At 40.7% G+C, this 25,807-nt stretch overlaps 1 protein-coding gene across 2 annotated transcripts; it reads right to left on the bottom strand.

The window, feature by feature from the left end:
* Window positions 1-1,072: 1,072 nt before the first annotated feature.
* trim2a (tripartite motif containing 2a) lies at window positions 1,073-25,153 on the bottom strand. 2 transcript variants are annotated; one of them, XM_008296995.1, is made up of 12 exons: window positions 25,035-25,153; window positions 13,606-13,778; window positions 11,250-11,487; window positions 9,190-9,341; window positions 8,841-9,021; window positions 6,028-6,751; window positions 5,047-5,150; window positions 4,671-4,838; window positions 3,780-3,948; window positions 2,985-3,055; window positions 2,048-2,188; window positions 1,073-1,319 (listed from the first exon to the last, which is right to left on the bottom strand). In XM_008296995.1, the coding sequence occupies exons 2-12, from the start codon at window positions 13,737-13,739 to the stop codon at window positions 1,167-1,169; spliced, it is 2,235 nt and encodes a 744-aa protein (XP_008295217.1). In that variant the 5' UTR covers window positions 13,740-13,778; window positions 25,035-25,153; the 3' UTR covers window positions 1,073-1,166. The 2 variants fall into 2 exon arrangements, with proteins under 2 accessions (XP_008295217.1, XP_008295218.1); XM_008296996.1 differs by lacking the exon at window positions 25,035-25,153 and adding an exon at window positions 17,179-17,234.
* Window positions 25,154-25,807: the final 654 nt, after the last annotated feature.

Here is a 25,807-nt window from a genome sequence, read left to right as displayed (position 1 = left end):
GTGGTTCTACGGTTTATTTTAAAGACATAAGAGCACATGGAGAGGAGTGAAGGTGATCACAGTTCGGATGTTGTGAAATTCAACCTAAACCTTTCAGATGAAGACAGATGCACCCTACTGAGTTTATTTTTCAAATTCTGCAAGAAACTCGAAGTTGTTTGCACATAATCACAGCAGATTGTAAGTGGAAATGTTAAGAGGTTTCATACACACCCAAACACACAGGTGCAAACACACCTACATGGCAGAAGTGAGCGTATCAGATGGCTTATGTTTGGTACCTTAATTAATCACAACACACAATCACACTTGTCTTGCACACACAAACACACACTATGTGGTTCTGTTAAACCAATTAAGTCATCAGCTTACTGCACTGTAATTTAGAGTGACGACATACTGTAGATAACATTGAATAGTTGTTTGCACATATAGATAGAAGTATTGTAATTGAACCAGTGCCTCCATTGAAAGATTCACGTGATGATGTTTTATATATTGTGCACAGTAGCTTCTCAGGTGTTCGTTAGTAAAAACAGCATGCACAGAGATGCCTAATCATGCTTGAAAATACCCTGCTACCTACATTAGGTGAACACACTTTTCTCTTATAGTGAACAGGCAAAATGTGAGGACTCTTAAGGGCTTTTAAAGGAAGCTTAAGTTATTGTCACTATGAAAGGATTTCCATTATTTCTTAGGTAACTAAGGTACTATTTACTTTAATATCAAACTCATTTCACACAGTGTCCAGCCAGTTTGCTTTAGGAACAAGTGCGTTATTTTCCAGTTTTCTGCCACGTGATGAGAAATCAAAAGGTCTACCATATGTACAATATTAAAGCTTCATTTTTGAAATGAGCACAGTTAAGATGGAATGTGAAAAAGGTTCTGAGTGACTCCTGAAAGCACCAGTGAGCAGCAGCCGTCTGAATGTCTGAGATCCTCTCGCTTCACCGCAAACGATTCTCTGTGTTGTTTCTTCAGCGGCACGGGGGTCAAACGCGTGGAGGACAGGATGGCACGATGACAGCGCGATGCAAGGATGAATGGGTGAGTGGATGAGCGCAACATCTTCCAGTCCATCCATCCTAGCGTGTGTGTGTGTGTGTGTGTGTATATAGGTATATATACACTGTACAGGTTGTGCATTGAGAGGAGAAGGGCTACTGCAGGTAGCGGTAGACTTTGAAGCAGTGGTTGCCAGAATCAGCAACCACAACATGTCCATCAGAGGTGAGCGCCAGTCCCTGTGGGCCATAGAGCGGGTCTGCTGATGTGTTGATGTAAGACAGGAACGAACCGCTGCCATCAAACACCTGACACAGAGAGAAATGTCGTCAGTGTTGTGTTTATATTTGTATTACGAGGAGATGATTTGTCTTTCACTGCATTTGGATCTTCTATAAATGATATGTAATCACAGAGAACACAAGAATCACATCTTGTAATGTATTTATTTTTAACCCTATTCAGGACTTTTGGGGTCTTTTGGACCTCAGACCATTTGGTTTAGGTGACAGGTATTGTTTTTTATTTGTGAAGACTTTTTTTAAAATATTAAAAGAAGGACATCTGTCATGCAGTTAGAACCAAAAATACATCAACCTATCAGAAAATGTATTTAACATAGCACAAAAGTCTATAATGAATACCAACAAATATTTTGCACATATTCTTTCTTGGGGTCCAATGGACCCAAAAGACCTACATTTGGTAACATGAAAGTTAATGAAGTTAGACTCCCAAGTTTAAATTAGATTTTTTTCCTGTACATAAATATTAGCAAAACAGTGTTGTCTTGGCAACATTATATTAAAAAGTAGGATATCACATAGTAATATAACATGGCAATAGATTTAGTAAAAATCTACATTCAAACTAAATCTCTGACATTGGATCTGCAAGATATAGAAATTAACCATCACTGCATACTGTAACTCAAACGTCTTTGAATCCTGTATAATAGAACACAGCAAACTCTACTTATTCTTGTCTTTTCTTTAGACTTGAGTGGATGTGAGACATCTTGTAGTTTTGCACTAACCTGTATCCTGCTGTTGCCCCAGTCTGCTACTATAATGTTTCCGTTGACATCCACTGCCACTCCTGTGGGGGCGTTGAACTGGCCGTTGCCTTCGCCATTAGAACCAAACTTCAGCAAGAATTCCCCTTCTGTGTTGAACACCTACATTTTCAAGGAGGTAACAGAAGAGAGGGAATGTTAAAATGACTAAAAATAAAACAAAACTTTGCACCTTTGTATGCAAACAGTTCATAACATACAGTAATTGTATCAGCACCTTTTTGGACATGCAAATTCAACACTTGTAATAAACGTCAGACTTTTAATCTCCTTAATTTGTCATGAAATAATAAGGAAACGGCAGCCGGACATGAAACTGTTTTTCAGTCAATTATCCAGTTACTTTTGAGCCTGTGCAAATGTGGCCTGTTATTCCAAAACAGTTAATACGATACTTTTTATGAAAGTCTACAGATATTCATGTCTTGATTGCTTCATTTTGAATCCCCTCTGGTGGTGCACAGATGCAAAATTACCAAAATTGTGGACTTAACTGTAATTTGTGTCTGATCATTTTTTCCCAGAGAAGCTCAGTGATCTATCTGTTTAAGAAATCTTGAAAGCATATCTACTCTTTGACAAAATACAGACTTTATGAATATGCAAATACTGCTCATTTAAAAACTTCTGAACATAAAATGTCTCCCACTTCACTGAGACTTCCATGTTACACTTGTGTGAGTTGCAGAGTAGACTATGATGGTTTCTAGACTGACCAGAACTTTCCTAACTTTCCCCCTTTAAACAGTAAATCTAAAAACAGCCTTTCCAGCATGAAGCAAACAAGTAAAGTAACAAAAAGAACACACTCTGCCTGGAGGGCCCTTTAAGGGTTCACTGTTGGACTTGCACCCAGTGTACCTGTAATACACTTTGACTGCTCCGATATTGCACTTACTTTGACTGAGTGGTTGTGGAAGTCTGTCACAATGATTTCATTGTTGTTGTTGACAGCAGCAAAGTGAGGGCCTGGATAAATAAAATAAAAAACAAAGGGTTTCAGACATGTGTCATTTGTCAAATTCTGCTCTTAAAACAAAAGAAACAGAGTTCAGCAAACTTTGGGATGGCAGATGTTTATGGAAGACATGCAGCAGCCAGAAAAAAAGTATGATTACGTTTATTACACTTAAATTAAGTATACTGTCAAAAAGATTGTAGTAAGATATGAAGAGTTCATTTGCAAAAACAGATAACTCCATCTTCACAAACCTACAGAAAACCAACTTTTCCATCATCTACCTGAGACAATATCAATCAAACTTAAGTTATCTCTATTTTTGTCGTGTCATTTCTGCTGATTCAAATCCACTCAACTTCAGTTTGATCAATATTTTCTCAAGCAAACAGCAAATCTATAAGTTTTCTGAAAATCTACAAAAATGGAGTTATCTGTGTTTGCAAATGAACTCTTCATATACACAACATGATCAACAGGACATTATGCTGCTTTAAGGACACTTGAGTTAATCATGTATGTAACGACCGATGCAAAGTTAAAAAGTCATCTCTACATTCATGACCTATTTACGAGCTTCTATCTCATCTGCAAATGTCGGAAAACTCAGAGTCCACGGGAACATGGGGTCTTTATGGTTCCTGCTTTGGCAAACGTCTTCATTCCACATGCGGGTGTGAGCTGGTTGGAGAAAGACTGTAAGGGGGCAGTGCACAGTATTACCATTGAGTGTACCTGCAAACTGCCTGTCACCGTTGCCACGGTTACCGAACTTGGTGACCAGCTTGCCGTTGACCTGAAAGATGAAGACGCAGCAGGCCTTGTTGTCGACCACGATGATGTGTCCGTTTCTGTCCACCGACACGCCTTTAGGGCCCATCAGCTTCCCCGAGCCGATCTTATTCTGGAAAAGACACCACATGTGAGGAAACTAACACCTACCCTATAAATGATCACTGTTAGTATTTGTTTCATTAGATTAATGGCTAGTACACAATTCCCAAATTATGCATACCAAACAAGTGTTCATATCTTGTCTTATATGTGATTTTCAGTTAAAGAGTGCAAAATAAAACCATCCATGACAGCAAACAAACAGTTCTTTCACACTGTTTAAGAGAAGTTCCATTCAGTGATGAGCCACATGCTGCCCTCAATGAAACACAGGAATATCTCTCATTTTGCTATTGCAATTGCGCTGTAACTTAACTAAGAAAGTAAAACTTATGCAAAGCAGAAAACAATTTATTTTCACTTTAAAATCTGCACTCACGTCTGTAAAGACAGCGAGACTGAAAAGGGAAGGCAAAATCTGCATAAGAGCATCTCCGTAAATGTGTAAATGAGGTTTGATAACTGTAAATGGCTCAGGGCATGGCACATAGATTGTCTTTTTTTGCTCTGTGAATCATTAAAAAAACAACTTATATTTCTCCAGAGTTGTAGTGATCTTTTAAAAAGTGGTGCAGTGGTGATATTTGGACAATATAACATTTAATACCAGTATTCATGGCAGCTGTCTTCACGTTAATATACCAACGATTCTTGTTTTAAGTGAAATCACGGTTGAATTACTTGCACTCTGAATGTAGAATAAAGATGAGAACTGATAAAAGCCTGACTCACCTTAAACTTGCCCTCGCTTGAAAAGATGCTGACCCATTTGTTGTCATAGTCGGCGATGATGATGTCACCATTTGGGTGGACGGCTACGCCTGTGGGCCGCTGCAGCTGACCCGGAGTCCTGCCCCGGACACCAAAACGACTTTTGAACTGGCCATCGTTGGAAAAAATCTACATAACACAAAGCATTTTTTTAAAAATTAGATATTAAGCAAATTAAATTTCCATGGCTCCATAAAGTGTTACTACCTGTTATAACACAGTCCAAACTAAGTGCAGAGGAAGCAGCGCTGTTCGACCCCACTGAGTGCTCGTACGTTCACCACTGACCTCTGAATAAACTGCAGCATCTACAGCACTGAAAGTCTTTTTTTTTTACCTGGACACACTGGTTGTTGCTGTCTGCTATCAGCACCTTTCCCAGAGAGGATGCAGCCACTCCCTGCAGATTAGTGAACTCCCCTTTGTTTCTTCCCTTTGTGCCTGAAAGACATTAAAACACAGCCATGTTCATACTGGAGTGAACGATGCAGCTTATTGGTTCTGAGGTCAGGGTCGGACTGTCACGTGAAATGTCCTTTTAATCAAGTTACCTGCAGAGTGGTACTGCATGTAATGAAGTGATGCTTATAAATCAACATATAAAGGTGGCATAAAGCTCCATAGTTGCACGAACACAGGCAGCTGCTGTAATTTTTGCTGTTGTGCAAGTATTTAAAAGCATTTATACAGCATATTACCAAAATATAAAGATCTGCAGGTCTTATTGATTCATTGTTTTAAATATTTATTCTTTGTTTATTATATATTTATCCCACAAACTAGTAGAAAATTTGTGGACAAAATGCCATTAATGCCCTTTTTGTTTGACCAAAAATTCACACTCCAAATATGTCAAATTTACAGTATCAAAAAAACTGAGAACGACAGAAAATCAGCACATTTGAGAAGCTGAACAAATAGCAAACGTTTGGATTTTTTCATACAGACTCACCTGTAATTGGAAGAGGAGGCCAAGTTTGGTTGGAAAAGATTTAATACAGAAAGTAATTTCCTTGAATCTGACATCAGAGAGATTTATAAGCAGCTGATCTACTGACCTCAACTAGGCATTGTTTGAAATGTATGACTGTAAGTGCCAGTGCCATATCTGAAACTGATATAAACATAATATTTTACTCAATACCTTGCAGTAAGAAAAAAAAAAACTTTCTGCATCTTTCTACATTTCTCTTTTTTATTTAACAAAATAAAGTCACACTGAGAAGCACCTTTGAAACCTATTTAATCAGTTTGTTTCAGCTGGTACTAATAAAGGTTTGATGTTCAGTCCTCCTGGTCAGAAAACTCTCACTCTTACCAATTCTGAAGATGAGGTCGTCCTCTATGGGGTTCTCTTTCCTCCTGCCGGTGCTGTACATACTGGCCGGCCTCTTGATGGCCTTCTGTTTGATGTGTCCGCTGCCTGGAGACTTCAGCCTCTTCTTCATGCCGTCTGAAGTTGGCGACACATCTATGGACTTGGTGGCCTTTATCTTAAAGGGGCTTCCTTTGATATGTTGGTCATATAGGCGCAGTGATAAATTAAAAGCGCCCTCCTTGGGAGCTGTGAAAAGGTACTCATACGTGCCATTCTTGCTGTCCATTATCTCTCCGTCACCTTTGCTGCCGTCAGGTGAGGAGATTTCAGCGGTGATGACTGCGTTGCCCATCTTGCACAGCTCTCCATCTTTGTCCTTAGTGGTTATGGTGATGGATGTGGGCACGCCCACCACGCAGTGTCGTAGCCCTTCACCTGTTGCCACAGTCTCAGAGGCCACAGCGTTAGTGGTCACAATAGTGCCCAGGTTGTGGATGGACTTCTTGAGTCCTTCTGTCTCCACCAGGAAGTCCAGCTGGTCGTTCTCTCCGGGCTGCAGAGGAAGCTCCTGGCTGGCCAGCTCCATGAGACGCTCACCCATCTGCTTCTTCACCAGCAGCACCTCGGCCTCGGTGCCGTGGCTCAGGGCCTGCTCCGTGAAGTTGCAGCTGCTGTTGATGCCCTCCTGGCCCTGCAGCAGAGTATCCAGCTGGGCCTGGAGCACCTACACATGGACACAGCAGGGGGCAGCAGAGACACTGAAGTTAGATGAAACCAAATGACTGTTTTGTTTTCTTATAGTTACCCAGTTAAGTACATTACAGTTACCAGATGAAGTAAAATTATTCAGTGTCCAACAAAACCTTTTGTTTCTGTTAAATCCCAATGCCTAGTTTAGGAACCAGTGCGTTTTCTGCAGCCAAACCCACATTAAAACCCCAGCCAGCTTTAATGTTTAGTAGGTAAAGTGAAAAAAGATTTCCTCCATACCAGTGTAAAAACTAAAGATCAGGACTTGTCGGTATTGAGCGACTCTTAGCTTATTGTAAACATGCTGGCAGAAACATATATTGTTGTAATTCCTCACGTGTGCACCAGCAAAAGTCTGTCAGACGTGCACAGTGGCAGCTTTACTGTCCATGACAACAGATAAATGTCTGTCAGATGTGGCTGCCACGTCCTGTGTTCATTTATAATAACATCTAACTTCATTGTCAGTTCAGACTGAAATACATTTTCCATTCTTCAAGCCAATTTTGTGGTCCAGTTACTAACACAATTCACATCTGACCCTTTGACCCCACCGTGCTACACAACAACAACACAAATCTGTGAAATTGTTGTTACAAGCCTGATGGCAGACAGAAATAACCTTTAGCATAGTTACATAGTTTTGCTGCAGTTTTCTTTTATGTTCTTTATTATGTTCTTTAAATTTCACTCTACTTTTTTCAGCAATAATAAAAAAAAATGCATAAAAAAGCCTGTGTGCCACCCTCTAGCTTGTAGATGTGACAGAAACCTCACTGAGTCATGCTGCAACACGTCTGAGAACCAGTTTGATAAAAACAGTTTCATATCTTCACTGCTCTGAAATGACTTTTCCTTGTAAATGACTTACAGCTGATTTGGGAACATACAAATAAATGTAAGGTGCTCATGATCCATTGGGTGGATCATGCAATCTCACAGTGACTTTGCTAACTGCTAGCTATAGAAACTGATTAAACATCCTGAATTATTACATGCATGACATCATCACAAGTCATGCATTAGTGACGCATTGCTTCGTCATGTGTCTTCTAACCTTCATGTGAAGTGTCACCATCTCAACCAATAACAAACAAGTTGCAGTTAGATCATAAAACCTCTCAGTGCGCTACAGCACACATCAGGAACTATAATATAAAAGGCTGTTGTTTTCTGGCGACATCACCGTCATCTCATGAAAGCACAGAAGCAAACTCACCTGCATCTGGCCATCACACTCCTCTTCTCCTCCAAAAGAAGAGGCCATTTGGCGTTTTATCTCAACCTGGAGTCAAATGTTTCATCCAAATACCTTCAGCTACCACTCCTCCCTGTCGACTGATTCAACCTGACCAGCTCTAAAAACGAACATCCTCTCCATATGTGAGAACAGAGCAGAAGCTTCAGAGCAGGAGGACAAAGTGTTTGCAGCATGAAGAGCTGAGCCGTACTGTATTTGCTCACTGCACATGACACGCCCAAATCAACCCCGGAGTGCATACAGTACACTGGCTCCATCTAGCTACAGCAGTACAGCAGCTGAAAGTCACATATCTGACGTCCCACCCTCCCTGGGCTGCAGTGTTTTGACTGCACACCAGCCACTGAATGGTAAATCATTAGCAGCCCATGTGATGAGGCTCCCTGAGGGAGTGGCAGCCGGCTCTTAACTCATCTGAGTGATTGGTTGTCGGGTCGGGGTGGTGCAGCAGCAGCAGCTCCACCGACCCCCCTCTTTCTACCGGTTAATCGCCAATCAGGCCAGCTGAGCCCCCTGACACATACATCAGCAAAAACAGCCTGATGAGTCGCCTGCAAGAGGTTAAAGGCTTTCCAAGAATAGACTACAATAAGATCAGTGTTGTATTCATTTTAAAGTTACACTATTTTGATCATTTCTCTATAAATTCCTTATGGTGTTTATAACACAAGGTTTCTCGTTACTTCAGCCACATAACAAGTGCAAAGTGCTTTACACTGATTCAAAACCTCAAACAACATTCATCATGACTGTGATCACAAAAGTCTCATTGAAACATTCACACTTGAACTTCTCTCTTTACCTTCTGCTTGAGGCCGTAGTTGACCTCCAGCTCCATTAATAAAACGCTCTTGCGGACGTTGAGGGTCTTCTGCAGCTCATCGAACGTAGAATGGATGTCGTCCTCAATGGAGCTCTTCTGATTGGTCAGCTGCTGCAGGATCTCTGACAGCGTGTGCAGGGCCGAGTCGATCTCTGGTAACCTGGAAGCAACGAGGAAAATGAGGAGAAAATGTCCATAAAGCCGGTCAGGAGTCATATGAGAGAGAGTGTGACAATAAAGGAGGATTGTGTTTGCCCAATGCATGTCATTGATACGCATGACGTCTGCGGTGCAGCCTAATGACATCTACATAATGCTCCTGTTGTACCTCTTCTTGACGGCGTCGAGCTGGTCCTGTAACGAGGCCTTGTGTTGCTCCACTACGTCTTTGAGAGGCACAGTAGGATGTTCTCCGTGTTCCCCACTCGTACACTCCTGACACATGGCTGTCTCACACGGAGGACAGTAAAACTCCATGACCTGAAATGCAAGAAAAGTAAAGATTAGACTTAAAACCAGGCATGAGTCTTACACCAAAACTATTTAGCCACATTAGCACTGTGGTTCTGTGGGCAGCTGATTGACAGCTTTGGTTCAGACTGAAAAATCTCAACAAACATGTCATGGATTGCTATGAAATTTTGTGCAGGCATTTAAGGCCCTCAGAGGATGAATCCTAGTGAGTATGTGATCCCCTAACTTTAATTCTAGCTCCATTGTGAGGTTTATATTGTTGATTTTGTTTGATTTTGCTGTAAATCTTGGTAAAGTCATACATGATCCCCCAAAACATCGACATGGTTTTCACAGCTTACCCATACGATTGAAAGGCATCTTTTAATAATGAAGCCGTATTTTACCATAATACAGTTTTTATGGGGTTAAAAATCACGTAGACTCACCTACACATATCCAAGATTACCTCATTATTCTACGTGATAAAGGGAATGAAAACACTCTGCAGTGTTTGTACTGGAAGCCCCTGTTGTTAGAAACATATTTTGCTTTGTTGTTCTACAGTTCTGCATGATTAGATCAGTCAAATTTAACTCAATTGTATTTCAGAAAATTCCTCATTTAAATTAAATCAAGTTGGACCACATTGTTCCCAATGTTTCCATACTGGGCCCCACAAGCTGAAACCATTTATTCAAACCTGGATGGTTGGAAAATGACAGGAATCGGGATTCTAGAAGATAATTTTCTCAATTATGTACCAACTTTTGTTTTCCATTTTTTAAATTAGATATCTCCAAATCAGACTCAATATGAAGGAAAAGTTTCCCCATGTTGAATCCACCCCAACCATTGATTCTTGAAGCTTGAGCCAGTGATTTGAATCCAGAGGTACCAGCAGAGCTCTGGGTTGAGGCAACACCTCGGGTTCATTGCTATTCTGTTAACACCTGATGTGTGGGCTGCATTGCTCAAAAACTAAACTTAAGCACATCTTCCCATCAGTGTTCTCTCAGTGTGACAAGCGTTGCTCTGCTGTGAGGGTTGCTAACGCATCCTTTTTGGTTTCACCCGACACTGTGCAGCTTCTGGAATGCAAATTTCAAATTGCTCTCAATACCCTTTTCCAGTAACATTACGCCACAAGCTGGCAGCAATGTTTTGATGCTCTACAGACACTTTTGACCTTTCATTTAATGTGCAGTTTTTTTCTACAGATTGAGTTCAGGAGATGGAAATGATGTCTGTTGCATAAATGGAAAAAAACTGCATCTGTACAAACCCAGCACAGAATAGATATGAGAGGATATGAGGCCTCTGCTGGCACAGGGTTGCATCACTGCTTATAAATAAGGACCTAGATTCGTCTTGTAACACAAATGGGTATGGAAATTAGCTTGACTCATTTTTCAGTGTTGCTCATCTTCACTCTCAAGATGTTACTATTGTGTTAACGTTATAAAAGAGAGCTACATTTTTGGTTTTCTTTGGTATTTTAAATTGTCTGACAGCCCTCCTTTAAGTTTCTCTTTTAGTTTTGGGCATTTTTGTCTTTTATTCATATATCTTTCATATATTGTGCCCTTGCCATACTGTAAAAATAAGTATATATTTTTAAACTCCTAAAATGACATTAGGGTGAACGTAAACATCAAAAGCAATCATTACATAAAACCTGAACTTCTCATCAGCCCAAAAGCCAAAAACATACAAGTAGTTACACTTAAATGAGAAAGAAAAGAGAGCGAGAAACGTGAATACTTTCAGGCTTAAACTGTATATAAATCTATAACTGACCCACTAGCTGCCTTACAGCTCTCACTTTATGCATGAGTTTACACATTTGTTTAATGTCATACTATCATTGTTGAGCACTTTGTGAGTATGAGTGCATGAAAAACAGGCATGCAAAAGTGGTGTGATTCCTCTTACACTGCCTCCATGGTTGGGGCAGGAGAGCAGCTGGCCTGTAGCCACAGTGGTGATGTTGTTGAGAGCGGCGGCCTCCTGGCTGCAGCTGTCCGGCGCCCGCTGCAGCACGTCCATCAGGTTGGTGATGAAGAAGTTATTCTGCAACGCCGCCACACCTTTCTCCGGCAGGATTGAGGTCTGGCGGCACACGGGGCACGACAGTGTGAGGCTGTGGGCCGGGATGTAATTCTGCAGGCACCTGCAGGACGAGAGGACGGACGGTTGAAAGCTGTATTAAAAAGACTGTGGCTCAAGCAGATTTTTTTTTTCTTTTTCTCCAAACTGACAAGTCTCATAGGATATAATCTTATTTTTAGTTACACAATGCAACTTGTCAGCATTCAACAAAAACACTGAAGAGCAACAGTTGTATTTGACCTTAATAAACCAGAGGGACACATTAGGAAAATCTTGCCTTTGAGGACATCTAGTGGTTGAAAGTTTTACACCCTGACAGTGATTTACAGCACCGACTTGTTTGCTTCCTCCTTTATCAGCTACGCCGGTGCACATTAGTGCAATCAAACACCATAAACCTGCCATAAATGCAGTCTTTGTGAAGCTTTTAATGTCCGGTGTGCAACACATTGACACTGTGTCAGAGACGGTTCGCGCCGCCATCATTAGAGTCATCATCAGAGTATTGAATTGCAATTGATTGCACATGTACTTAATGAATTCAGTATAGTGCAACATCATAGACCATTCTCATGACTAGCAGTGTCACAATATGTCCCACTGATATCATGCTAATACACATATGATAACAAAAGTTTCCAATCTGTTTGACACTAACATGGGAACAACATTCAGTACACTTACACTCCGACAGCCTGCCTACAACGGTATTCTGAGAGTAAACACAACAAGGCGAATGAAAGATGAATTTTACTAACAGCATATGTATTTTTTTTTTCTAAGTCTTAGTCTTTGAGTAGATATCATGCATTGTTTTGGCTACAATAACTGTGTAGTTTCAGTACAGAGGTCAGTGCAGTGCATGTCTTTGTGCCACTGAGGACCGAGTGCTTCATTGCCTTTTTAACATCCACATAGTTGTTCTGGCTTCTCTACTACAATTAAAGCATGATTAAACATAGTTCTATCTGCAGCGGTAAAAAGTAACTGAGTAACTATGTAGTCTTAAGCTACTTTACATTTCCACGTCACTACAATTTTAAGAAAGATTTTGCACAATGGATAATATAACAAGCTTATAAAATACAACACACACTTAAAGATCATTCCAGTTTCCAACCACTTTGGCATCATTACAGAAAGCACTGTGTTGTTTGGATCACATTTTAGATGTCTGAGTTGTTAAAAGTTCCATTAAATAGCGTTTTTTTTTCTCTCTCTAAACTTCACACAGGATCCAATTTATTGACCAAAAATCAAACATTTTAGAATAAGTCCACAAACTGTAAACAGATTTGTGTATCAGGACGTAGTTTTTTTAAGTCTCTTTTCTCTCCCATTAATCATCCGACCAGCCTTTAAATGTATCTGATGTCCTTGTATATAAAACTGTATATAAAGTAGTTCAGACCTGCAGCAGCTCCAACAGTAACACACTGATGCTTCTCTATTAATAATCTAATGATGTCCTATACGACTACATATCACTTAGAGGGACTAGACCACCGCTTTTACCTCAATAATTTAACTACATTTTACTGCTAAATCTTGCTAATGTATATACTTTAACAAACATTATTTCACATGCAGGACTTTTACATGTAATGCAGTATTTTTACATTGGTACTTTTACTTGAATAGAGGATCTCAATACACCATCTAGCAGCAACATGAGGAAAATCAAAACCCAGGATATACAAAGCTTTAAGATAATTTCACTGTAATCTGATTCAATCACTGTGTTAACTATGGGAGGAGATGGTACATTAAAATTTATCACAGATAATTATGTGAGAAATAGATGCACGGCTCAGAACGAGGAAACAACTTTACTGTTAAATGTAACAGCACAATAACCCTCCAGAAGCAACCAGAGCCAAAGGACAGCCTGGCACAGTCCACAATTTGTCTTTTGTGTCAGGAACAAAGGCTGGTAAACAGAGAGGATGAGGCCAACACAACAAAGTCAACAGCAGCGATGCAAAACCATCTCTTGTGAGAATAAAGCAGTATTGATTAAGCATTCTAAAGCATTGTTGCTGCGTCTTGCTCGTACTGTCGGGCAGCATAGCCCTTTCACATAAAATACATTTGCATTTATACATATAAAGCTCAACAAGTGTTGCCCAAAGTACAAAATGAACAGGATTAATCAGAACAGCTTGGTAACTCCACTTACCTCTCACAGAAGGTGTGCAGGCAGGGCAGTACTTTGGGGTTTTCGTAGCGGTCCAGACATATGCTGCAGATCAAGAACTGCTTGTCAATTTGGCGGACGACGGGACTGGGAATAGTGGAGCCTTCACTGGCCATCCTAAAACATAGGAGTCCCTCTTCCTCTTACCCTGCACCCTGCGGAGTGACACACAGGGATTAAGTACGGAACAAAAGGGCACCGTGTATGATCAAACGCACCGCAACGGTCTCACGGTGGTGAGTGGAAACCTGCGGGTTGTAAAGATCAGAGTTTGAGGTTGAAGGCAAAGACAAAGTAGCTTCTTCCTTCCGTGCGCTCGCTGAGAGAGGAAATGCACAAAAAGACACGCCGATCAGCGCCTGTGGCTCCTGGCTTTAACCCAATCCTATAAACAATGAAGTATTAAGATTAGAAACAGTGGCTGTAAACATCCCCTCAATCTGCAGGACACTCCCAGTTGATCAGTAGAGGAACCTCATTACCATGATTACATCCTCTCATCAATATGTCAATAGGATCAGGTATAACATCGAAGAGGTTGAGAACAAGGAGGTGGGGGTCCAAGTGACCTCAGCTGATGATCAAAACACGAAGAGATCATTTGTAAAAACAGATAACTCCATCACCTACCCACTTTTCCATCATCTACCTGAGACAATACCAATCAAACTTGAATTATCTCTATTTTTGTCAGTCAAATCCACTCAATTTCAGTTTGATTAATATTATCTCAAGCTAACAAACAACAACGACAAAAGATTTCAGAAAATCTACAAAAATGGAGTTATCTGTTTTTGCAAATGAACTCTTCACATTAACAGCCTGGTCAACATTGTAAACACACTGGGATCAAAAGTTCATTTCTGACATTTGGGAATAACAGCTCACAAAAACATTTCACCACAAATCCACTCAGTTGTTCTAGAGTTTGCAATCACATCACACAATCTTGCTCAGCAGATGGACTTAATAAGCTGATGCAATGTTCAGATTTCCATTACTCTACAACTTGGCCTAAAAATTATCTCTTAAATATGGATTTGGGGTTTTGGAAGCAGCGGATGGCAAAAAAAAAAAATCAGTAAGAAAAACAAACTAAATAGTGACTAGATGGACCATTTGTATTTTTGGCAACAGTCCATCAGTCTAATTTTTTTTTTTTTTAGCTTGTCATCCTTTAAAATGAGGCACTGTTTACTTGTGACTCTTTGTCACAGCTGGATAGATTCAAGCTTTTAAGCAATTCAACCAAACCCAAGTCTGGATAAATGTCCAAGCAAAGTGTTTCAGGGAACCAGACCCCAGTTTGCACAAAATCACAGATAAACAGCAAGCCAGTTTGTTTTTGCCAACTTATTTGCCAGCAACAAGTTTGGTTCTAACGTAACACATTTGCATATTTTTACCTTGAGGACCTCTAATAGGTAAAGCTGCAGTAGGCTGTAAAAGCTGATATTGATTTATGGCTTCACACAGGATCCAAACTCTGCTCTTCTGAGTAAAAGTTCTCTGTTTGACCATCACCATCCTATTTCAAGTGCAGACTTTGTTAGCTGGCTGGAAAGCCCTGTGATTGGCTAAAGTCTCTGATGACAGGATAAACTTTCTGAAGCATGAATAAAGAGCTAGGAGGAGGTGATGAACCCAGACCACATCAATTATTGTAATTTGCTGGAAGATGATTGTGGAATTTTGGCACAATGATGATGCCAAAAAAATTTTTAAAAAAATGCTGCCTACCCCAGCTTTAATTCAGGCTGTGACCAAAAAGTGATGGTGCTTTGTCCTATTGTTTAACTTCAATAGTCTACATGGATATCCAGTTACTAGGAACCAGATTGGCGCTGGCTAACATTATTAAGTGGATCGAATATCAGCCAGATAGGCCTGATCCAGATAAAGTACAGTTTCTTTGTAAATGTCATTATGAAATTGAGAGCTTGAGCTGTATGAGCTTTGATACAGTCCTGAGCGTAGGCACAACAGCAATCTGTGGCCTCATGTTGCTACACATTTCTCAGTTTCTCAGTTACGTAAAGATGGTAAATCCTGGAAAAAGAAATACGGATAAGTGTTCCATATCAGCAAATGTCCCGAGTTACTACATCATTTGAGAAAAGTAAAATTTTACTTTTACCAGACTGCTTCTTCTTCCCTTTTATTTTACCCATGAAGTTACATTGTGTATTTGTGTCGCGACCCCATAGTGGGTCTCGACCCCCGTGTTGGGAACCACTGCAGCAGAAGAGCAGTGGTTGTATCCGAGCTGGAACTTTTGCTGCGTGTTTGTCATAAAAGGCACTTTGAGTGATAAATATTTGATTACAAAGTGAAAGCTACGGCACTCAGCGTTCAGCACACATTAGTGAGAAACAAAACAGTGAAACGACCGACACAAGACGCCGCAACAGAACAGAACCGAATAATTACGACTAATTCTGCATCCTTTCCACAGTGCTCTTTAATTTTATCGGAAACATCTTGTCCCTGCATGGTTTCCTCTGCGTGATATTCCTGTAACATTATCTGGCAGCTAACTTAGACACGGAAAGTGTGTCAGTGCTTTTATTGTCTCTTCACATTGAAGACAGGCACAGAAACAGGCCACCTCTGCTGCTGAGAGGAAAACCCTCAGGGACTGGACTTCTTTCTACGGTGCACGCTCTTTCTCCTCTCTCCTCCAGTCTATTTTCTCTTCATCCGTCTCCTCCTTTCAATACTGTCTCTGGGAGCAGATATGTGAGCCTCGAACTACAATGTGGTGTTTGGGCAAGCCTGAAAATGCAGATTAGAGGATATAAATACTGTTATAATGAAGCTGCTGTGCTGTCAGTGAGCTTTTTTGTCAAACTTTCCAGCATGTTAGATGGTTGGTATGTTATGTGTTAGCTGCCAAACAGTAAAACACTGAGCAGCACAGTCACAGTAGTGCAGCTGAATGCACAGCAGCTAAATTCGGACTCCACAAGCTGATCTTTAAAAAAAAAAAAAAAAGCTAAATTTTACAACTGTCATCTATATTCATTCATGTGCACCCACATATAAAACAAAAACAAACATTTGCATGTGTCAGATTTGAATATGCCTGCACACAGACATGCACAAACACAAAAAGCTCAGAAACTGCAACTCACCGGCTCCACAGACCAGCTCAAAAGAGATGAACAGAGTATCAAATATGGCCCTGATTATAAATCTAAAAATCCTAAATCCCGCAGACAGTCACAACAGGACAACAGAAGCAGCGCTGTGCTGACAGTGCACAAGGTCGCAGCAGCAGCCACACAACGCTTCTCTCTTACATAATCAGATCCGCACCAGCTAAGCGGAATAATTCCTGTTGGACTGAGTCGTCCTCTTGTACGCAGAGGAAGGTACGCATGACAGAGGGGGATATTATTGGAGGAATTTCTTCTAAAACAAATAAATAGAACCTTCTAGCACCTAATGACTCCACGCTAAAAAAAAAACCCAAAACAAAACATGAGATCAAGACAGCAGCAGCTATTCTAAATAGTTCAGCACAACTATGACAATATCAGTAAGAAGACTTACAGTGCTGCATTTATGAACCAATCAACAGGCGTCATCCACACCAGCATACAGACTGAAACACTGCATCCAAATCAGTCAAACACAGATTCTTTGTGTGTCAGATCCCTCTGAACCTGCCGTCAAGCCATATCAGTCCTGACATGAAACGATGCTTCCCTCCAGGTGGTGACGAGAAGCCAAGCAGGAGACGCCAGGATGAGTGTGAGCAGCTCGGCTCCTCCATGTGTTTATGGGTGTGCACACACGTGAGCAAAGTTGAGGAGGGGCGATTCAGCCGGATTGTATTTCGGTTTTTACATCATCGTTTCCCCTCCCTCCTTTACTCTCCCTCATCACTTCCTCTCCTCCCATCACTTGCATTCCTCGCTCGGTCCGTCTCATCCATTCATCTCCCTCCTTCCTCTCTGTCTGAACTAAATGCTGCCTCACTGCAGAGCGCCGAGCGTGTGCAGCATCAGGAGTATGTGAGCCAGTATTGGCTGACGGCCGGTGATCCAACAAATGGGGGGGAGAAAAAAGAAAAAAAAAGAAGCAGTTAAGGGTCTCCAGCTCGGCCAATAGAGATGGAGCCAAATGGATCTTTCTGAGTGCATATGTGTGCAGGCTGCTGACTCACTGTGCATGCACAGACAAAACAGAAGAAAGTCAGATGCAGAAAATGAAGAGAGGGAAAGAAGATGACAGAGAATTAGCAACCTCAGAGTATGGCAGAAAAAGAAGAGGTGAGCAGATGTGTTTTCCTTTAACATGAAACAAATCTTATTTCCCTTTTGAGAGAATAGAGCCCAACTGAAAAGGCCTGACTGCCATCAGCGTCGTAGCTACTCGGACTCTACCGGTGTGTCTGAAAACCTATAGAAAATAAAAACAAACTGTGCAAACTGCAACCTTAAGACGCCAAGAAAGCCCAGACCTGATAAATAAACTGCTGGATGATACTAGCACATTATGTACATCATGTGATGGGTTCTCCACCACAAAAAAAGGAAACTTTTGGTCAGTAAATGGAGTGACTGAAAGGGTTTTTGGTGCATGATTCCGGTCGGTCTGCTGACAACTGTTCAGTGGATAGAAAGCAAATGATAAATCACAGCTACGTGGGCGACATTAGGAACAAGAACATCATCTTCATTCACGGCCAGCTAGCTTCTTCTGAGCTAAATCTAACGACGGATGAGACCGACTGAGGTGATATTTTAATGTACACATACAGAAATAATAAGTCGACACACTTTGATTAAAGTGACAAATATGAACTTTTAGCAACTGCTGCCACAGTGTCTTTGTCTGAATGAAAACTGGGATGGATGCATCACTTGGTACTCACTGGTTAAGAGAAAATTATGTTCTAGAGAATGGGCTGGGAGAAAATAGGACTCCTTCATGCGAGAAATCAGTTAAAATGAGCCCAGTGTGAAACAAAATGGCATTTCACTGTGATTATTGGGGTAAATAGTCTTGATTGTTTGCATCAAGTTTCTTGTTTGCAGGTAAAACATGTAAGTGCATTAAAAAAATGTTCCCTGTTGACGGGCAGAATGTGAATCTATTATTGTGTGGAAAGTCCTAACTGTTTATGGAAAAAATGACAAATGTTTTTAACCTTCAAATAAAAACATATGAAGTCAGTTTAAAATGAACTTGTTCAGATTTGAGATTCAACCATGAAAAAAAATCTGAAGGTTACTGTTGTTGATACAGAAAAACAATAATGTCTTCCCCAACACTTATCCGGTTCTGTATCTGAAGATTTGCTACCTAATTTCTGCGACCGGAGAGACTGCTATCCTGTAAAACACAAAACAGTTGCTTTTGATGGAGCTTTTTCACACATTTCATTATGCTTGGCAGCTCCAAAGCTGTTCCAGTGATCTCATCTGAGCCTCTGCCAAACTCAGTGAGCTCAGTCAGTCAGAGAAGTGGGACGCAGAACACGAAAAGCCAGTGTAGGGAATGAAATGCAGGCCACATACCAGATCGTGTGGGTGGAGAATCTACATGCAGGCAAATGACAGCAACAATTAATTTCTAAAGCTTCACCTTGCGTTCAGTGCCCTAAAGGGAAACGCTGGTTTTACTTTATATTTTTCCTGTTGCCAAGAATTCTAATGAAAAGAAACAATCAAACAAGCCTCACAGGACTTTTCTGACTTCCCTTCCCGCTGCGGCGCTCGGCCCGAAGCCCAGTTGCTGACAAAGATGTGAACCTTTTAAAGCTGGTCACAAATATGTTGTTTAAGTTTTGTTTTTCTTTGAAAGAGCCCAAATTTTGAATGAGTTTTGGTGTTTTCCTTTTCCTTTAGTGTGATACAGCTGGGTTTTTTTTGTACATTCATACGTTCTGCAAACTTAGAAAAGTAGCAAAGCCTCATTTCCACATAGTTTCGCTTTATGTCCGTAAATTTGCATAATATAAGAATTGAGCCCCCTGGTGTTCAATGCAAGGCAAATGCATTTTATTAAGGATGAATGAAAACTTCACCACAGCCAGACCAGAGAGGCTATTCTGAGGCAGTTCAGTTTTTACCTTCCACTTTTATGGCATACGTGCATGGAGCATTACTGGCACAAAAACACGATAATACGCAGTGACAAGTGAGACGGTTATCTCACCACATGTGTAGCCAGTTTTATGAAGTATTTTGTTACAGGACGTATGAACCACCGATGTGTGAAGTCTGCATGTTACAAAGTTTGCATGTGTTAAACGAGCTAAAGTAGTTTTTAGTACTTGTACATTCGACTGTCAACATAATCAAATAACTAAATAGGATGTTAGCTCATTCATTTTCAAACTTCCTTGCACACGACCAGTCCCTCCGTAATACACCGCAAACGTTTACAATTTTCAACATACTGGAGGCCAGACCAGAAAAAAATGAAAGGAGGTGTTTTGTAAACTCATCAAAGATCACAAAGGTTCCTATAGGAATGATGGAGTCTGTCTGATTCATATACGGACTCAGAGGTATGTGGAAACGAGGTGCTATTCTATCCCACAGAAATCACTGTTTTTCTGTTTCTTACTGACATCACCATGTTACACATTTGCATAACACCTGGCGAGTGGCATTTTTTGGAACGTTCTCAAAGAAGGAGCAGCTTCCTAAAGTTCGCCACTCTACTCGTAGATCTGGGTTAATTGTACATAACAAACGATGCCTTGCTTTCATTGGACCAGCTGACCAATCAGAATAGACTGGGCTTTCCAGGAGGCGGGGTCTTTAGGAGACAGGAGTTAAAACGGAGCGTTTCAGATACACGGGAAGGGAAGAGGTGCTGCAATGTGCAATATAAGAAAAAATATACAATTTTTGCCCACTGAAGAGAGTAAACACATTATAATAGAGCCCCAAAAATAAAATTATGAACCTATAAATCTGCAAAATAGGGGCTCTTTAAAAAGGCCAATACATTTTCTAAAATAGCTTTTATTGAATCAAACTGGGGCGATATTGAGGGATTATTTTATATAAATAAGTACTACTCAACATTAATAGCAGGTGGGGATGATTTAAATATTTCTTCGTGATAAAGAAACATTTCACACAATTTCAACAGGTACTAACATTAACGGACTTCTATGGCACACATAAGCTACTTCAGGCTTTGGCTACACAGAATATTTGTAAGTCAAATCAAGTTTTTTTTATTTTATTTTTTTTAAATTTGTTAGGTATCCTTGTAAACAAAAGAACAATAACATTGCTCAGTGGCACAGGTTGTGGTGAAAATCCCTCCAGAGACTTTTATATAGTGGTCATAGAAGCTGCCTCTGATTTGAATAATGCAAATTTTCTTCATACGCTGCCATCCTTACAGGCACCAGCCTCCACGACAAACAACTCACAACTTCAACACATTTTCTGAAAGGTACAGCCTGAAATCAAACAGACTCTGAAACTGTCTAACATTAAACATTAATTAGGATTCACATTATTAATGTTGTTGAATATTTGGATGCATCAATAGTGTGTGTAAAAATAATAAGAAAAAAGAGGCCGGCATCTTCAGTTATAAAGAGCTGATCAACAAGCTATCGATTTTTCATTTGCATGCTAATACCTACTATTATGGATGTAAATATGCTCAAAAACAGGTTGGGATATCAGCTCTTTCTGTTTCAAAGAAGCCTACATGACCATGATGTCACTGCAGGGCCTGGAACGAAGCCAACACAATGAAGCGACGCCAACAGCTCCGAGGCACACACACACATTCACACACTGAGGAGTGAACACGCCACTGAACCTGTTTTAGCTGCTTCACCTTTTACACCCACATCATCAGCTCGCTCTACAGACACTTCAAAGACGGCCATAAAGTGCAAAATGACACAACTCTATTTCAACTTCACAAGACCTGCTCCTCTCTAAACCCATCCTCCAATCAATAAAAGCAACCAAAGTTACAGTTTAGCTGCTGCAGGATGAGAATCTGCACTGAGATGTCATTTTAAACTGATTCCACTCACCAGGAAGAATAAATGGTCCATGCAGTTCTTTAAGGTATATTTTTAGTTTTGGTTTACATGGTGGCCTGTGTGTTACTCTGGGTTTCCCTCTGCCGTCCTCCCACAGCTCTTTCCAGAGAACCGACCTCAGCTGTTTTTATCATCTCCCCATTTCTAAACACACAAAATGCTGTGTTACGCTGCACAATGACGACACTGTCCAGTCAGAACGGCCACTTGCACCATGTAAACAACGAGAGGAATGACTTCGTTTTACATACACGTGTTCACTGAAAGAACGAGGTGACAGATTACACAGTTTGTCTCACTTCACCTGCACATTATTGAGCGATGTTTTATGACATAAGACTCATTAATTTGTCAGGCCAGAAGTCCAAGAGTCCAGTTACATGCAGGTTTAATGTTATGTCAGCAGGTTATGGAATCAACTTTGCTGCTGCTTCTTTGTTACGCTGAGCCACATTACCTCGCTTTACCCCAGGATGTAGTTTCAGATTAAAGAGCTGGGGTGAATGCAGCCCATGTTAGGTGCTATCTGAGTTACAGCACACTGGAGAACTGGGGAAACACTGTCATGTGTGTGCATTAAGTTTAAATCAAGAGCAGTTTGCTGAGCTTAGCATAAAGACTGAACGCTCTGTCTAAAGTTCAAATGTACACCTGCTATCACTTTTAAAGCTCCTATGACAATCTATCCAGTTGTGTAACTTTGATCCCTCCTAATGAATAAACTCCATCTCAATCAAAGAGCACAATATGTTTTCAGGGTCAGGTTACGTGCAGTTTCTCGCCATCTTGAACCTTGATGGTTAATTCCCTTTAATGCACAGTCATGAGAGGAGTATTGATCTTCTTCCTTAACTGTCTGATCGCACTGTACATGATTTGAAAGACTCTAGATCTGACATCCATCCATTCTGGGGACACAAAATAAGGCAGCTCCAAGCTAGACGGGATATTTAAACAGAGGCATCATGGTCAAGCACAAAAGAGACATGGCAGTTGGGACGATCACATCATCCCATTCATCATGCCCTACATGAACCATAATAACTGCTGCTGGCTACAAAACAGCCACAAATGGGCTCCTGCTTATCTTCCAGACGACTGTTCTCATGTGTTCATTATGCCTAAAATCACCATAATCAGGACCGACAACATGAACTGAATACTGCACTGACTGCATTGACTGATGATTGTACACTATATTATTATTATAAATGGTGTTTATGTGTGATTTGATGATCACAGTTTGTCTGGCAACATATTTTTCAGCAGCAGTTCCCTAAAATTGCCAAAAAAAAACAAAAAACAAAACCACACATTTAAGCTTCTGTTTCAGTGGAATCAGGGGCTTTACATGCCGTTAAAGCTGGAGTGGGTGACAGAAGCCCCACCCCTGAATTATAAGGACGCTCTCATGCTAATCTAAAGCGTCCACTGGGGACAGGATGATGAGAGATTACAGCGGCAGAGCACGCCTTCAGTCCGAACATCCCCTCGTCTGACTCCATCTCCATCCTGCCCACAAACCCCTCTTTCAGATGTCTGAGCAGCAGTTTTGAAAACCACAGATGAAAATGTCCTGGTCAGTGAGGGATTTTGCTCAGGCAGCTTTAAGACATTTTGAGTTTTGATGTAAGCTGCAGAACTCGAGAGTCGAGTCCTGGTCAGGATTTCTGTGAATTTTTGAAGGTTTATCTGATTGTATTTACACGCCCCTGAATAAAATGACTGAGCTGAGTGAGGAAACCAGACGTCACTTTGGCTTTATATCTGCCACCCCTGCCGTCTGGGGACACGAGATAAGACAATGTGTCCGTCTGCGAGTGCATGTATGTTAACGGCTGACCTAAAATTAAGGCTTACAGATGTGCAAGCATAATGCTCCTGCAAACCGTCCACGCTGCACATCTGTCAACCAGAATTCAGTGAAGCTGAAACAATGTGGCTCAATGTCCAGACAAAGTGCTTTTTCCCGTAGTGAAACAGTGACAACGTACACTGGGTCTAGTTTTTGATTTAGCTGACCTTTGAGCCTCCTGAGGAAGCTGACAGCATGCAATGAAAATAGGGTTTGTTTGGTAAATCTGCAAAGATTAATTAATTAGTTGTCAGCGAAAAAACTATTTTGATGATCGATTTATCTGTTTGAATATATTTTATTTTAAAAAAACAGAAAAATTCTCTGATTTCACCTTCCTAAAATTTAAGATTTTCTGTTTTTTCTTTACACCACTATAAAATAAAGTAAATATCTTTTCTGGGCTGCTGACAAAACTCGACATTTGAGGACGTCATCCTGGGCTTTGAGAAACACTGATCATATCTTATGGCTTTAATTGACCAAACAACTAATCAACTAATTGCGAAAATAACAGATTAAGCAACAAGAAAATAATAATTTACTGCAGCCCTATTGTACAGACTGTATTTAGTATTTTATTTTATTGGGAAAAGTATGTGTAATGTAATCTGTCATTTCATAAATAAAATATAAATATTCGCTTTCTGATAGAAAGCTGGATCACATGACCAATACCACTCTCCATATCCGTCAATTCAATGTAAAGCTTCAGCATTAGTTTGGCAAGAAGACTGAAAGTAAGTCTAATGAGCATCCTACCAGCAGTAAAGTTCACTGTTTTGTTTCACTTGTTTCATTCATTAGAAAATCAAAGTATAAAAACAACAATTCACTATTTTACAGAGGGTTACGTGCCGAATTATCTCTGGGCTGGCAGCAGTTGCCAGGCAACCACCAGAGACTCTAGAAAGTTACTGCTCCAAAAACAAGAAGTCGTAGAAATTTACTGGACAAACATGTTAATTAGTGAGATGCATCAGAATGCATCAGACAGCTAAACAACGCTGCGAGGTATTATTGTCGTTTTTATCATGCATTCAAGTCACACACTGGACTTTATCTTCAACACACAGAGAATAAACACGCTGCACGGTGCACCTGCTGCTTTTCAAGACAGATGTGCAGCAGACAAGGAGCTTCACAAACAAGAAAAGGAAATGAAAGTGCACGGATACGCTGTTGAGGCACATCTTCTGAAAGTAAACAGAATGTGTCTCGCTATGTGAACAACTGAGACCACGTGAACAAAACCTGTATTTCTAGCAGTAATTTACCCGACGTCCAGGGTAACAACCTAGAATTACAGAAGCTTTTTTTTTTTTTTAATAATGATTTCCTGTTGCAGAAGCCCAGCAGACTGACATTTGTTTTCAAGACTGTATTCTGCACGAGGACTCTCTCAAAGCAACAGTGTTCTGCGTTCTCCTTCCCTTAATGACATTTTTTCCATTTTCTACTGAACCCACTCTTTCCAGTCTTTCTTTCCATCTTTAAATTGCAAAACATCCCACTTACTTTAACTCCATGGCTGCTCTCTCTTCTCCTGGGGAGGAAAACGAACGCGGCTCTCTGTCATCTAATCCTTCTCATCTCTGATACCACTGGAGTGTGTGCAGTGGGCAAGTGAGGGCAACGCATGTGAGAGGCCTGAGCTGTTACAATAATCCAAACAGACTGACAGGAAGCCACGGGGTGAAGGGGGAGGGCTGTACGGCGGAGTAGAGGGAACGCAGGGGCCAATCAGAGGAGGGAGTGAGGCTGGAGGAGGCTGGGCTTAAACGCTGCTCTTTAACCTCAGTGAGTCCTGGAGATAAGGAGTGGACGCAGGAGACAAATTATTACATTTATACAACAGTGTCACTGGTGCAAAAGGCACAGCATGGATAGAGTTGAACCAAACTGTCCCCGAAGTGTATATTATCCTCCAAGACAGCTGGAGTGATATTATTGGAAAATAACAAAGCTAAACAGTCCATTAAGAATGGTTCAACTGCATAAACTGCAGCAGGGTTTTAAACAAACAGTTTATCAGCTGGTATTCCTGAGATTCCTGGAAGAGTTCAAAGCAACAGCTGGTCAAAGTCACAGTAATTGAAACAGGATGGTTAAAAAAAGCCATAAATATCCTAATAATCCTCCGAGAGAAGACTATATTATACTCATATACATGATAGTTGAAGGAGCAGAAGTTATTGACCAGCTGCAAGGGCAAGATACTATCTGTCCTGTTGGCCCCGAGGGACTCACGCACCGAGGCAGAGCTGGTAAACAAGACAGATGATGCAACA

Source organism: Stegastes partitus, unplaced genomic scaffold, assembly GCF_000690725.1.
Source record: "Stegastes partitus isolate 25-593 unplaced genomic scaffold, Stegastes_partitus-1.0.2 Scaffold1175, whole genome shotgun sequence".
NCBI lineage: Eukaryota > Metazoa > Chordata > Actinopteri > Pomacentridae > Stegastes > Stegastes partitus.
This window is presented reverse-complemented; position numbering and strand designations above follow the sequence as displayed.

Coding starts and splice junctions, on each gene's coding strand:
- trim2a (XM_008296995.1), bottom strand. CDS start 13,739: ATGGCCAGTGAAGGCTCCACTATTCCCAGTCCCGTCGTCCGCCAAATT. Junction 5,151..6,027: donor CGACCTCATCTTCAGAATTG/GTAAGAGTGAGA, acceptor AATGTCTTTCAG/GCACAAAGGGAAGAAACAAA. Junction 3,949..4,670: donor CAAGCGAGGGCAAGTTTAAG/GTGAGTCAGGCT, acceptor TGTCTTTTCCAG/AATAAGATCGGCTCGGGGAA.